Source organism: Salmo salar, chromosome 19, assembly GCF_965601325.2.
Source record: "Salmo salar chromosome 19, fSalSal1, whole genome shotgun sequence".
NCBI classification, from domain to species: Eukaryota; Metazoa; Chordata; class Actinopteri; order Salmoniformes; family Salmonidae; genus Salmo; species Salmo salar.
Window position 1 is genome coordinate 50,284,907 of NC_138309.1, and position 14,840 is coordinate 50,299,746.

Below are 14,840 nucleotides of genomic sequence, written 5' to 3' on the forward strand. Positions count from 1 at the left end.
TAAAAACGGGCATGGTTTAATTGTCTTAACAGCCCAAAAAACATCTCAGTTTAGCTTTCTTAATGAACCTGAAAATCAATAGTTCTTTCTGGTTGTTGATCAAAGTTATCTGATCCTGCTTTGTAGTAGACCCCTCTGGTGAGAGACTGCCAGGTTGTTTATGTTGGCTGCTGAATGCAGGTGTAGCTAAGTGGGTCATGGGGAGACTGTTGTAGGAGCTACTCTAAGGATCCATTCTTCCAGAGCCTGTCTGTGAGGGGCTTACAGGTTTTTGGGTTGTTTTTATTGAATCGTCTTACTGACTACACTGCAAACATCCTGCCTCGTCTTAACCAAGGGAGTCATGTCAACATCACAGCACATCTTAGTTCCACCTACCGGCTCTTCGTTAACCACTAACCATTAACTGTCCTCGTTTCCGGCCCCCGGTGCGTTCGATCGGGGCGACCGTGGACCATGTAAGCATTCAAACCAATTATGTATCCTGGCAGCAGTTTACGGCCTGGCTCATCTTCTGGAGAGGGATTTCTGTAAATGGGATCAGACTGCTTACAGGGGATTATCATGACGCACCACCCCTCTGCCTGGAATCTGGAGGATCTTCCTCAATCCTCCTCCAGCCAGCGAAAGGGACATCACAATTAGCCTCACCTGTTGATTTTGACATTTTTGGAGGGAAAGTTTGGGACAGAGGCAAGGGGGAAAAGTGTGACCCTGTGTTCTGTAATCCGTCTGGGTGAGTTTGGTGAGTTTTCTTTTTAGGGTCCTACCATTATGGGTGAGGAAAGGGCCCTGAAGTAATAACAGCACTCCTCTTTCCTTACCTCTCCTTCTCTCTGGGATGGATTACAGATCATTGGCTGAGCTGACACTCCTGCCCTGCTGAAACTGCTGCCTGGGACATCCAAAAGAAGGACCAGACCTTCAGACATTATAGCTATATCTCATCTCAGTAGTGTATTTTCCTTTTAGGAATCTCCCTAAATTGCCACCATGGCACTAATGAAGGTCAAGTTTGACCTGAAGAAGCGGGTGAAACTGGCCCAGTTCGTATGGCTGATGTACTGGTTCTCAGTGATGGCAGGCGTGCTGGTCTTCAGCATGGGGCTGTTCTTTAAGATCGAGCTGCGTAAGCGCTCAGAGATGATGGACAACAACGAGAGCCACTTTGTCCCTAACCTACTAATCGGCGTGGGGCTGCTGGCCTGTGGGATCAATGCCATGGGAGGCAAGATCTGCTACGACTCCCTGGACCCCAGCAAGTTCTCCAGGTGGAAGCCTATGCTCAAACCCTTCCTAGTCTCCTGTGTGGCTTTCAATTGTCTCCTGGTGCTGACGGCTCTGCTCTGCTTCCTAATGAGGATCCCTCTCCAGTTCACGCTGGCCGAGGGCCTGAAGAACGCCCTGAAGTTCTACAAGGACACAGACACACCGGGACGCTGCTACATGAAGAGAACCCTGGACCAGATGCAGATGGAGTTCCGTTGCTGCGGCAACAACAACTTCAGGGACTGGTTCGAGATCCAGTGGGTCAGCAATCGCTACCTCGACTTCAGTGCCAAAGAAGTAAAAGAGTGAGTCATGATATTAGCAACAGATCTAGGATCAGTTCTAAAGATCCCTAACCATTAGGAGGTTATAATGCAAAACTGACCTTAGATCAGTGTTAAACATAGTATGTTTTATTTTAAGTAAGATGACTCTATAATAGGCCCACACCAACAAATGGTATGAATGGAGATTGTAGAGTTAGTTTATGGGGGGGGTTCACTGTTCTTAATGGGTGTTCAGTATAAAGGTATTGCAGGTGCGAGGAGGGGGGGCTAAGTAATATAAAAGGGCCACTTTTTGTTATAAGTTTAAGGAGGGATTACAGGGTCAGTGGATTTTAGATTTTAGTGTTAGAGGTAGTGATGGTGGTGTGTGCATGTGGGTTTGTTTAAAGGATTACTGAACAGTGTCTGGGGGAAGGAGATTCAGTCTGTGAGAGTTGAAGGGGAATGATTCCGGGGTCTGTTTTGCAGTGTCAGGTGTAAGGTGTGTATTTTTTTTTCACCTTTATTTAACCAGGTTGGCCAGGTCACAGTTGTAAATGAGAACTTGTTCTCAACTGGCCAACCTGGTTAAATAAAGGTGAAAAAAAAAAGCAGAGCAGTGCGACAGAAACAACAACACAGAGTTACACATGGAATAAACAAGCGTACAGTCAATAACACAATAGAAAAAAAAGAAAGTCTATATACAGTGTACACAAATGGCATGAGGATGGATTCAGGTGTTTCAAGTTTTGGTTTTCAGTGTAAGTGATATCAAGTGTGCAGTTTTGGTTGTCTGAAGGGGCAGTAAGTGGTATAAGGCGTACGTGCACCCGGTGTGTGTGTGTGTGTGTGTGTGTGTGTGTGTGTGTGTGTGTGTGTGTGTGTGTGTGTGTGTGTGTGTGTGTGTGTGTGTGTGTGTGTGTGTGTGTGTGTGTGTGTGTGTGTGTGTGTGTGTGTGTGTGTGTGTGTGTGAGCCTGTGAGTTCTTAGTAGTGGCTCCAACCCTACTTTAATACACCTCATTCAGTTAATCGGTCCTGTCTAGAGTGTCAGCGTTATCAAGCATTTTCAGTATTCCCAACAGAGTGTTATTCTATGTCCTTGTTGTTGGGAATGACTGGAAATTATTCATATCCCTGTCACTCTCTCATCTCTGATCCCATCAGACTACTCTTTGCATGACTCGAATTTAGAACTGCCCTACAACTGTCAATCACAGTTGAAACCCTACCACCAGACCACCCAAAGGCCAAATGCACACTTCCTGCTACAGAATCAGAGAGATTACTGCTGTCCCGGTCAGTCCAGTCATTCTCACTTTATGGGGATAATCCACATCTACTCAGATGATCAACAAACTGCTTGATTGATTACCTGTCAACTATAACTATGTTGACAAGCCACAACTAGGTTAACTAGCTACTACTGTATATCCAGCCATCGATTAGTTAGTATGCAGACTAATTCCATTTAGGCAATTCATCATCATTCGAAGTAATGGATCAACCATCAATTTCTGAATTGAATTTCAATACATCCTCTGAAATGCCTTCTCAGTGTAGTGGAGGAAAGTCATTCTGAGAGAGATCCTTTGTAAGTGGTGTGCATCATTATCCTCCATAATCCTTTGTTGTAATTTCTGAGTCCGTGGCAGATAGATGTCTTACCAATGAGGACGTGTGTTCAATGAGAGTTGGTGAATGTTTTTCTCATCTTCAGTGTGCTCATCTGTTTGTGTTGGAGACCGAGATGTAGTGAAAGTATCATAGTTCCTTCCCAATGTAAGCAGAGTTCATTCTTCATTCTCAGTTGGCTCATGCACCTTTTTTTGGAAAGCAAGTGACAGTATTCGTTTGCACTGTTTCTTCCCAAATCCAATGTGAGGAGAGCAGACTGTTCCCAGTAGAGAGGGGCTAACGGGGTTAATCCCTTTCAAACAGCATGTGAGAGACTGATAGAGCTTCATGATCCTCTCTTTACCAGGTACAATATGAACTGATTTCAGCTCTGTCAGAAACAATGCAAGCACTGCAAACCCTTTGTCATGGAAAGAACATGAAAAAGCAGTGTTAGGGTTGTGTCAGGTCTTTCAGCCTAATACTACCTTTCTAAATACTGGTAGTTCACTAGGACTTCATCACGCTTACAGTACATTATGATGGATGGATTGTGTAGGGCTTTTTATATATTACCCTGACCATAAAATCTGCCCTTTGCCCTCTGACCCCCAGTCATTTAAGCACTAATGAGTATGGGAAGTACTTGATGGAGGCTACCTTTTCACTCCCCTAACCCCATAAGACCTTGACCCTAACACACAATACACTGACCCTAAGCCATAAAACCTTAACCTCTGCTCTTTGCCCTTTCACCCCCCCCAGTCGTATCGGCAGCAACGTGGATGGGAAGTACCTGATGGATGCTGTTCCATTCAGCTGCTGTAACCCCAGCTCACCTCGGCCCTGCATCCAGTACCAGGTGACCAACAACACGGCCCACTACTCCTACGACCACCACACCGAGGACCTGAACATCTGGAAACGGGGCTGCCGCGATGCTCTGATTTCCTACTACGGAGGCATGATGAACAGCATAGGAGCCCTGGTGCTGCTGGTCACTATTCTGGAGGTAAGAAAATATAGTCTGTAGAGCATCTACAGATGGACTATCCAAATAAAGTTTTACCAAATACTCCCTTTCACTCGCTTGTTAAAAGACATGGGCTGTTTTTTGTGATGAAGTTTGTCACTGAGAGTTGACAAAGATGCCCCAGATGCCTGGCTAGATCCAGAATTCCTGGCATGGTGTCCTCCTGTACTCTCAATGTATATTTCCACACCTCCCTCCACCTCCCTCACCTCTTCCACCACTTCCACCTCCCTCCATCTCCTCCACCACCTACCTCCACCTACCTCCACCTCCCTCCACCTCCCTCCACTACCATCACCTCCCCCCACCACCTCCATCCACCTCCTCACCTCCTTCCACCTCCTCGCTCCACTTCCCTTACCTACTCCACTTTCCTCACCTCCCTACACCTCCCCCCACAAACTCCACCAGCTCCCTCCAACTCCCTCCACCACCTCCTTACACCACCCCCCTCCACCTCCATCTCCTCCACCCCAACCCTTCGTCCTGCCTTACTCATGATACCTGCTTCTACATCTCCTGCTCTCTGCTGTAGGGACGCCATCACCTGCCAGGTTTACAACGGTACACACATACACACACCTGCCAGGTTTACAACGGTACACACATACACACACTTGCCAGGTTTACAACGGTACACATGGACACACACGTAGAGGCAGGCTTACAGTGGTAGTGCACATGGCTGGTAACGCTTTAGTGGTCTTCTTGTGGGCCATGTGGATGCAGGCTTTCACTCCAACCAAAGCAATAAAATACCTAAACTTGATTCAGCTTTGGATTCAATTCTCCTCATTAGGAAGTGCAACTGAGAGCGAGGTTTGGGTCTTGGAGGCTTTGATGTGGGTGTCTCTGGGGTGTGTGTGTTTGAACGTGGGAAGTGTTTGTACTTTCACTCAGCCAAAACAGTGCACAGTTACAGTCACTCACCCTTCCAGATAACTTGAAACAATCTGACCAGAGGGGTATATATAAGCTAGATCTACTCAGCGTTTTCTAATGCTAGCCAGCTTCAGTTAGCTTCACAGTCCAGCTCATGCTTCATTCGTACTACGATGTGGATATTGCTTGTCCGCCTGCTGCTAACTCTTGCAGGCTTATGATGTATGTGGCTAGTCGAGCACCGAACTCTTCATTGAGACAATGCTGAAACATCAATGCAATGGAGAGTCAGTGCCACATTTTCAATTGTGCCTAAATCAAAATGAAAGAAAAGTTGTCTTGCATATTCAGCAGGCTATGGTGTGAAATAGGCTTGTTGAAGTGACGTCTTTATTTATCGTTAATGCCATCTTTGGCATGCTTGTCAATGCACAAGCACTTTTTTCCCCAACACCTATCAATAAAAGCAAAAGTTTCTGTGCAAAGTTTAAAATGCATTCTGTCATTACTACATGTGTAATGTGATAGGTATTTTAATGTAACTTTTTTAACACTGTTTTTTTATTAATACAATTTTGAATCAGTCATGTTCCTCAAATTAAAGGAATGATGATGATGCAATCTTTGCGAGAGGGAGGGAATCTGATTTCATTGGTCCTCAACTCGCAGCTCAGACACTTCATTCAGGATATATTTGAGCAGGTTAGTTCTGAAGGATTTGTTGCCACAGGAATTTACCTGACTGAAAGGTGAGCAACTTTCGAGGTACCAGTTATCCCGAGTTGAACTCAGAGTTAACCAAAGTTACCTCCCTAACTCCTCAAACCATGTATAGGCCTCAGGTCTGGAAGTGTCAAAGTTGGTTTGACTTTGGATAGCCCATCTCTGGGGTTAGTTAGGTACGTCAAAAAAGTACACTGTGTAAATGAGATAATATTTTCATGTTGCACATCTCCTGGTTGTCTCATTAAATGCTTTCAATATTTGTATATGCATTTCTACAATTTATAGTTGGTTTGAGGTTTTTAAGTCATTGAAATTTGGAGCTATTGACATTTAAAAGTATTGTCCCATGTACATTGTGTAATTTACTGATGGTTCGTAACGAGTCCCATATGGATGTCAAATATCAAACACATCAAATTGACCATGGTCGTTAGGATAGGGCCATGTGCAGATGCAATCTGAATTGATAAATACTTGGGTGCTTCCAGCTGTAGGCAGGATTGAAATAAATCCAACCCAAGGAAAACTGTTACGGTACCCTTCATTCTGTGACATACCATTTTTTCCTAATTATCTTGCAAATCTCAGTTTTGGACAAGACTGACTCAATGACCAAAACTATCCTATTTACACTTCGTAGTAGTCAATGTTGACACAATAATAAATGTTTCTGACTAATATGGATGCCACATAGACCGTTTTCTACCAGAGAAGTTGTTTATTGCCTTCAGTTGCTCCCTTAATTTGTCCTGAAAACCTGGACTTGGACTCAATCTGCTAAAGCTTATCAGGGATAAAAACAACCGGAGAGATCTCCTACCTGGAATAGCCATGGTTACGCAACTGTCTCCATGGTATTACCTTACCTATAGCTTTGTCAGAGGGGTCATGCTAGAAAGGATCCAGCTTTTGTCAAATTAACGTCAGATTTGACTTTTCGTACTAGGTTTGGAGAATTAACGTAGCAGGTTAGGGGAGTTAGGTTTAAGTTTGGAAAAGGCTTAGCTCGAATGTAAAAAATAAATAAATCTACTTTTGACAAAAGCTGGAGCAATTGAAGTTGAATATTCCTGGTATTTGTGATGCCTGCCGTTTGGTGCGACGCAGACCAGGTGGGGAGCGTGGTGAAACAGAGGAGTCATCACAGTCCTTTTGAGTCAAAGTCTCTACTTAACAAAGTCATGTTGGGGCGGCAGGTAGCCTAGTGGTTAGAGCGTTGGGACAGTAACTGAAAGGATCGAATCCCTGAGCTGCCAAGGTAAAAATCTGTCGTTCTGCCCCTAAACAAAGCAGTTGTCATATGCTGAGGCAGTGAAGAAAATAGATTAGGATGGGTCAATGGTGAGGATCCCAGTGAGTAATAGATTTGTGTCAGAGGGTTTTTTGAGCTTCTTCGGTAGGCTGTCATTGTAAATAAGAATTTGTTCTTAACTGACTTGCCTAGTTAAATAAATGTTAAATAAATGTTTTTTATCCTGTTAGAGCTTTTGTACCGAACCCATTGCACTGTTTCAAGTGCAACTTTTATGGTCATGTCGCAGCAGTGTGTAGGAGGATGATTCCAAGATGTGGGAAGTGTGCAGGAGGGCATGGGACAGAGGATTGTGTAATTTCGGTGGATAAAGTTGCTTGTGTCAACTGTAGGGGTGCCCATGTTGTTGGGGATTGGAAGTGTCCGATGCGAGAGAGGCAGGTTGAAGTGGCCAGAGTCAGAGTAGTGCAGAAGCTGTCGTATGCTGAGGCAGTGAAGAAAGTAGAGGAGGATGGGTCAACGGTGAAGATCCCAGTGGGTAATAGGTTTGTGTCAGAGGGTGTTTTGAGCTTCATTAAGGCTGGCTTCTTAGCGTACATAGCAATGCTTATCAACTGTACCACAGAGATAGAACATAAAATCACAGAAAATAGATGTGGTGGTGGCAGCTGCAGAGAAGTATTTGGGCATGCAAGATTTGACTTCAGAAGAGTTACAGGGTGTGTTGAGTGGTGGTGTCCCGTCCTCCCAGGCCGTTGGCATGTTGCAGGAGCAGATAGTGTCAAAGTAGTGGAATGGGGTATGTCTTTTATTCGGTTCTGTAGGGCTACACAGATGCTACTACACTAGCCTATGCCGGTGTAGCAAACTTATGATTGCTGTTGCCTGTTGTTGCATACCCTGTCAGTGTGATTCTCTGTTTTTAGCTAACTCTTTGTTTCAGACGGGTTTGATGTGTTGACTTGGAACATAAGCAAAGCTATATTTCAGTTGCTGAATGCTGATTGGTGTGATCTGTTAGACACGTCAGCCTGCGCTAAATGCTATAGCTATCTCTCTCAACCCCTGTAGGTTGGTTAATGTGGGGTTAGGTTAAGTTTTGGGTTTTCACTTCCAGTACATGAGCAAGTCGCTGAAGCTAGTGTCTACCTCAGGCCAGGTGTAGCTCTTCACCCAGGCTTGCTGTAAGTCTTAGCCCAGGCTAGGTGTAACTAATATGTCTATCTCTATCCCCTGTAGGTTATTGTGATGATCGGCCTCCAGTACGTGAATACCTCCCTGTCTAACCTGGCCAACCCAGAGGACCCAGAGTGTGAGAGCGAAGGCTGGATCCTGGAAAAGACAGTGAAGGAGACATTTACTGACATCATGGACAAGATGAAAGCCATGAGTAAAGGCAATGCAGTGGACGAGGCCGGAGTGGATAATGTCGCCACGGTCAGCTGAACAAGACACGTTGACACAAACTGAGACCACTCCCACCGAAGGATAGAAAGGCAGATTGAACACCTCCTTTGCATTTATTACACAAAATACACACATAATACACACATACATGCCCGACACACACGATACTGTCCATCTGAAGGGAAAACTGAAATGGACACAAATGGACTCTTGAGTACATGTCAGCACTTACGATATGTTGAATGTACGAATGCATGAATGTATGTATAAGTTACATTATAACCAATTTCCAATATGCCCTCCCCCACTCCAATACACACAGACTAAAGCTCATACCTTTTCCACACACACACACACACACACACACACACACACACACACACACACACACACACACACACACACACACACACACACACACACACACACACACACACACACACACACACACACACACACACACCTCCTCCAACCCCAACTTTGCTACTCTGCTTCAGTTTTCTGTGTGTTTTCTTACGTTCTGTATAATTCTGCTCTGTTTCATATTTTATTTTTACCCCATTTTCTATAAAACGAGGGGAAAACTAAACACCACCCATTGTCATGAAAATGCATAATGTCAGATGTTTTGCATTGTACTGTGAAAATGCATTTTTAAGAGTAAGGTCAGGAAACCAGGTATGTTGTGTTTTATGGATAATGTGGGGCTGGTGGTTGCGATGCAACCCGCTCTCCTTCCCAGAGAGGAGGTTAAAGTGGAAAGGTTAAATGTTAATTCATAGCCCAAGGAATATATTTTTTGGATCCACCTGTAGTGCAGTTTTTTCTATTCGATAATTCATAGAAAATTCCAAAGAAAAGGACTGAAACACCCCAGATATCACCTCTTTAAAGTTCTTAATTTCTAACTGTTAATTTGAGATATGGAGGGGCGGCTGGAGACTCCTGGGCTGGAAGAGGTGGAACCATTTCACCCTAACCCGATGTTGTTGAAGTTTGGGGAGGAGGGCTGGAGACTCCTGGGCTGGAAGAGGTGGAACCATTTCACCCTAACCCGATGATGTTGAAGTTTGGGGTGGAGGGCTGGAGACTCCTGGGCTGGAAGAGGTGGAACCATTTCACCCTAACCCGATGTTGTTGAAGTTTGGGGAGGAGGGCTGGAGACTCCTGGGCTAGAAGTGGTGGAACCATTTCACCCTAACCCGATGTTGAAGTTTGGGGAGGAGGGCTGGAGACTCCTGGGCTGGAAGAGGTGGAACCATTTCACCCTAACCCGATGTTGTTGAAGTTTGGGGTGGAGGGCTGGAGACTCCTGGGCTGAAATAGGTAGAACCATTTTATGCTAACCCGATGTTGTTGAAGTTTGGGGTGGAGGGGCTAAAGGAGACGTGGCGGGGGTGAACCAGGGGTGACCCCAAAGTTGAGGACATTTGAGACTGGCAGCTAAACCCCTGACCTCTGACCCCTGAACTCTGAACCCAGCCCTCTGCTCTGTGAGGTCACTCAGCAGGTCCAATCAGCATTCTCTTATTGGATTATCAAGAGCTACTGTACATACCCACACACTCACAGACCAACGCCCAGGCTACTGTTGTCTTTGTAAATAGTCTAGTATTGATATATAACTTTTTTTAAAGAGTGTAATTCATTTAAATTATTTTATTTACTGTAAAGAAAATGTTTGCCATGAGAAATCCTTCTGTTTTTCTTTCTGTATGTTGTGTAGAAGGATGATGAGGCCATTGTGTAAATGAAAATGTTAATAAAGGAAGCTAGCCCTGTGAAGTAGAGTTGGACATATTGGTGTTGTGTTGTTTCTACTTAAGACTGATCAAAGATCAAACAGAAATGCCTTCTGGGAACTCAGCGGGGTGCCTGATTTAGCCAATTGGATCAGGGTAATCATCAGATTATCGCATTCACATGGACACAGGACAACCCTGCACATGGAGACTAAAGGACGAGGGTGTGTGCGTATGTGCGTGTGCGTGTTGTGTTCGTTCTGTGACTTTAGATGTAAAAAAAACTAAACTTTGTATCTCTAACATTCTAGGTGTTTTTAGTTGTTAAGCGACCAAAGGATCCGCCTACTTTACCAAAGGATCCGCCATTAACTACGTTACCAAAGGATCCGCCATTAACTACGTTACCAAAGGATCCGCCATTAACTACGTTACCAAAGGATCTGCCATTAACTACATTGCCAAAGGATCTGCCATTAACTATGTTACCAAAGGATCTGCCATTAACTACGTTACCACAGGATCCGCCATTAACTATGTTACCAAAGGATCCGCCATTAACTAAATTACCAAAGGATCTGCTATTAACTACATTACCAAAGGATCCACCATTAACTAAATTACCAAAGGATCTGCCATTAACTACAATACCAAAGGATCTGCCATTAACTACATTACCAAAGGATCTGCCATTAACTACGTTACCAAAGGATCTGCCATTAACTGCGTTACCAAAGGATCCGCCATTAACTACGTTACCAAAGGATCCGCCATTAACTACGTTACCAAAGGATCCGCTATTAACTACGTTACCAAAGGATCTGCCATTAACTACGTTATCAAAGGATCTGCCATTAACTACGTTACCAAAGGATCTGCCATTAACTACGTTACCAATTCCAATGTTGTCATTAAAGCACCTTTGCAAGACTTCCTTGATAAATCTACTAATTTAATTGTGACATTTGATGTCTAATTGTCTATGACATTGTGTGATTGTCTGTATCCAGTGGTAGGCAGTAAATCCTATACATCTATAAACTGAGGAGACAACCAGACAATGCCAGAGCCCAGTCATTCATCTGAGCATTCAATGACCAACAGAGATACAACAATGTTATTCATCTATAGGCGATCATCACATATTTTGTCAAGTAAGTCGCCAACCAGTTCCATGCAGCTGCCAAATTCTGTTTCACTTGGGCTGCATTTACATAGGCAGCCCAATTCTGATCTATTTTCCACTAATTGGTCTTTTGACCAATCACATCAGATCTTTTTCACAGTGAGAAAAAAAGATCCAAATTGGGCTGCCTGTCTAAATGCAGCCTTGGCCATAATAATTATAATCGGCCTTACATCCCATTGATGGCTAAAATGTTTGAGGTAGTGAGGAGATATTTGGAAAAGCACAATGCTGTCCCACTGTACCAAAAATCAAGGTTCTGATTCCAGGTCAAGTCAGAGGGGAGACCTATAGAGAGCAGAACAGCAGTAGGTGTTATTATGGTACTGTAAAGTACCAGGTATAATGAGGTAGTTAGCTTGTGAGTGTGGGCATGAGGGGTAGTTAGTGGGTTTGTGGGGTATCTAGGTAGTGCGTGGGGGCTTGAGGGGTAGTTAGTGGGTGTGTGGGGTATCTAGCTAGTGCGTGGGGGCTTGAGGGGTAGTTAGCGGGTGTGTGGGGTAGTAAGCTAGTGTGTGGGGGCCTGAGGGATGGTTAGCGGGTGTGTAGGGTAGTTGGCTAGTAAGTGGGGGCCTGAGGGATAGTTAGTGGGTGTTTGGTGTAGCTGCAGGCAGTGGTAAAGAGGCCAACAGTAGGTGGTATTTTGGTATTGTGGTTAACCAGCAGGTCTGAGCAGATAAGAGGCCAAAAGAGGCTTTAGATTAGCATCGTTAGACAGCCTTGAGAACAACTATACAGTCCTGGAATTACGTCACTAAGGTGGGGTGGTATGAGCTGAATCAGGGGAAAGCGGTACCCACTAAGCAAGCAGCGTGACGTCCATTACAATACCTTCTGTTTCCCACAGAGAGCGTTAGATTATATCTGTTCTCTTCTACCTTTCCTAGCTGGAAAAGCACCAGGATGTTGTTTTGAAGTTATGAATCTGAATTTAGAGAACAGAATTTTAAAACTGAATCTGAATGCATCTGAGAAATTGAATATATTGAACTTTGGTAAACTTGAAATTATAGTTTGTAAACTTATTTCAAATATTGAATTTGAATATTGAATTCACCGTGAACCGTCAAATCCACCGTGAATCATCAGATCCTCCTCTCCACCCTCTCAGGGCTGGGTGTCTCAGGCTCTGCACACTCATGGACTGCATCCTATGTGGCAGGCCGCTCCTACCAGGTGATGTGGAGAGGATCTGTGTCTGCACCACGCACTCTCACTACTGGTGTCCCCCAGGGCTCGGTTCTAGGCCCTCTCCTCTTCTCTCTATACACCAAGTCATTGGCGCCGTCCACTCGCTCCTGCAGTGACTCGCTCCTCTACAACCCTCAAACTCAACTCTGGACCTCGAAGCCAGTTTCATAGCTTTTTCTCCATTGTTCCCCTCTAATCAGGAAGCGATTTAGACTTGGGACACCAGGTGGATGCAATTTATTATCAGGTAGAACAGAAAACCAGCAGGCCACCTCTGGTCCCTTGGCCCTTCCACCCCTACGGGAGGGCAGCTCCGCTCAGCCCAGTCCAAGCTCTTCTCTGTCCTAGCACCCCAATGGTGTAACCAATTTCCCCCTGAAGCTAGGACAGCAGAGTCCCTGGCCATTTTCTGAAAACATCTGAAACCCTACATCTTTAAAGAGTATCTTAAATAATCTCATAGCCTCCCCCCTTCGCACCCCCTCCTCCTTTATTGAGTAAAAATCTATGTGTGGTTGTCCCACCTAGCTATTTTAAGATTAATGCACTAACTGTAAGTCGTTCTGGATAAGAGCGTCACTGTAGCTCAGTTGGTAGAGCATGGTGTTTGCAACACCAGGGTTGTGGGTTCGATTCCCACGGGGGGCCAGCACAGAAAAATAATGTATGAAATGAAATGTATGCATTCACTACTGTAAGTCGCTCTGGATAAGGGCGTCTGCTAAATGACTAAAATGTAAAATGTAATGCTTAAATGAATTAAATTGAATGTAAAAACAGTATGCAATAGTCATAAGATTCAGTTTAAAATCATGAAATACTTTTTTTAAATACAATTTTAGGGTTAGGGTAAGGGAAAATGCACTCCTAACCTGCTATGAGAAGTCACTTCCGGCCTTAACAGTATCAGTGGCATGTTTTTAGGGAGTCCCATTATGATGTCACTCAAAGAAGCTGTCCTCTGCTGCAGTCTGCTGGTGCTGATAGGTACTGCTCTCCTCCCTCATCCTGTCATTCTACAGAAGATATCACTATCCCAATGTCTCCTTTGGTATTCCCCTGGACTTTTGTCCTTTGTTTAGTGATGTCATAGTTTGACCTTTAACCCAGAGCTCTGGGGTCAAACACGTAACCATCAAAGACACAGAAAAACTATGTTTATCTAGAGAGAGAGAGAGAGAGCCCTCTGCTGTGAGTATGTTTTAGTAGCTAATCAATGTCTTGTGTCTTAATGAGAGGGGGTATTGTTTGGGCCCCGCCCTGAATACCCATCATACCATACCTGGCTGAAACAACGACATCACCCAATAACAGACACGCACGCACACACACACACACGCACGCACGCACACACACACACACACACACACACACACACACAGTTGAAGTCAGAAGTTTACATACACTTGGGTTGGAGTCATTAAAACTCGTTTTTCAACCACTCCACAAATTTCTTGTTAACAAACTATAGTTTTGGCAAGTCAGTTAGGACATCTACTTTGTGCATGACATCAGTAATTTTTCCAACAATTGTTTATAGACAGATTATTTCACTTATAATTCACTGTATCACAATTCCAATGGGTCAGAAGTTTACATACACTAAGTTGACTGTGCCTTTAAACAGCTTGGAAAATTCCAGAAAATGATGTAATGGTTTTAGAAGCTTCTGATAGGTTAATTGACATCATTTGAGTCAATTGGAGGTGTACCTGTGGATGTATTTCAAGGCCTACCTTCAAACTTTGTGCCTCTTTGCTTGACATCATGGGAAAATCAAAAGAAATCAGCCAAGACCTCAGAAAAACAATTGTAGACCTCCACAAGTCTGGTTCATCATTGGGAGCAATTTTCAAACACCTGAAGGTACCACGTTCATCTGTACAAACAATAGTACGCAAGTTTAAACACCATGGGACGACGCAGCCGTCATACCGCTCAGGAAGGAGATGCGTTCTGTCTCCTAGAGATGAACGTACATTGGTGCGAAAAGTGTAAATCAATTCCAGAACAACAGCAAAGAACCTTGTGAAGATGCTGGAGGAAACGGGTACTAAAGTATCTATATCCACAGTAAAACGAGTCCTATATCGACATAACCTGAAAGGCCGCTCAGCAAGGAAGAAGCCACTGCTCCAAAATGTTCATAAAAAAGCCAGACAACAGTTTGCAACTGCACATGGACACAAAGATTGTACTTTTTGGAGAAATGTCCTCTGGTCTGATGAAACAAAAATAGAACTGTTTGGCCATAATGACCACTGTTAT

At 44.2% G+C, this 14,840-nt stretch overlaps 1 protein-coding gene across 1 annotated transcript; it reads left to right on the forward strand.

The window, feature by feature from the left end:
* The first annotated feature begins 625 nt into the window (after positions 1-625).
* LOC106578913 (peripherin-2) lies at positions 626-10,226 on the forward strand. The gene is made up of 3 exons (XM_014158166.3): positions 626-1,574; positions 3,919-4,165; positions 8,286-10,226. Exons 1-3 carry the CDS (start codon positions 994-996, stop codon positions 8,490-8,492), a joined length of 1,035 nt encoding a protein of 344 aa, XP_014013641.1. The 5' UTR covers positions 626-993; the 3' UTR covers positions 8,493-10,226.
* Positions 10,227-14,840: the final 4,614 nt, after the last annotated feature.

What these genes read in the sequence shown, in the direction of transcription:
- LOC106578913 (XM_014158166.3), top strand. Translation starts at nt 994, where the DNA reads ATGGCACTAATGAAGGTCAAGTTTGACCTGAAGAAGCGGGTGAAACTG. An exon ending in AGTGCCAAAGAAGTAAAAGA is followed by an intron (nt 1,575 to 3,918) that starts GTGAGTCATGAT and finishes CACCCCCCCCAG; the next exon opens with TCGTATCGGCAGCAACGTGG. An exon ending in TGCTGGTCACTATTCTGGAG is followed by an intron (nt 4,166 to 8,285) that starts GTAAGAAAATAT and finishes TATCCCCTGTAG; the next exon opens with GTTATTGTGATGATCGGCCT.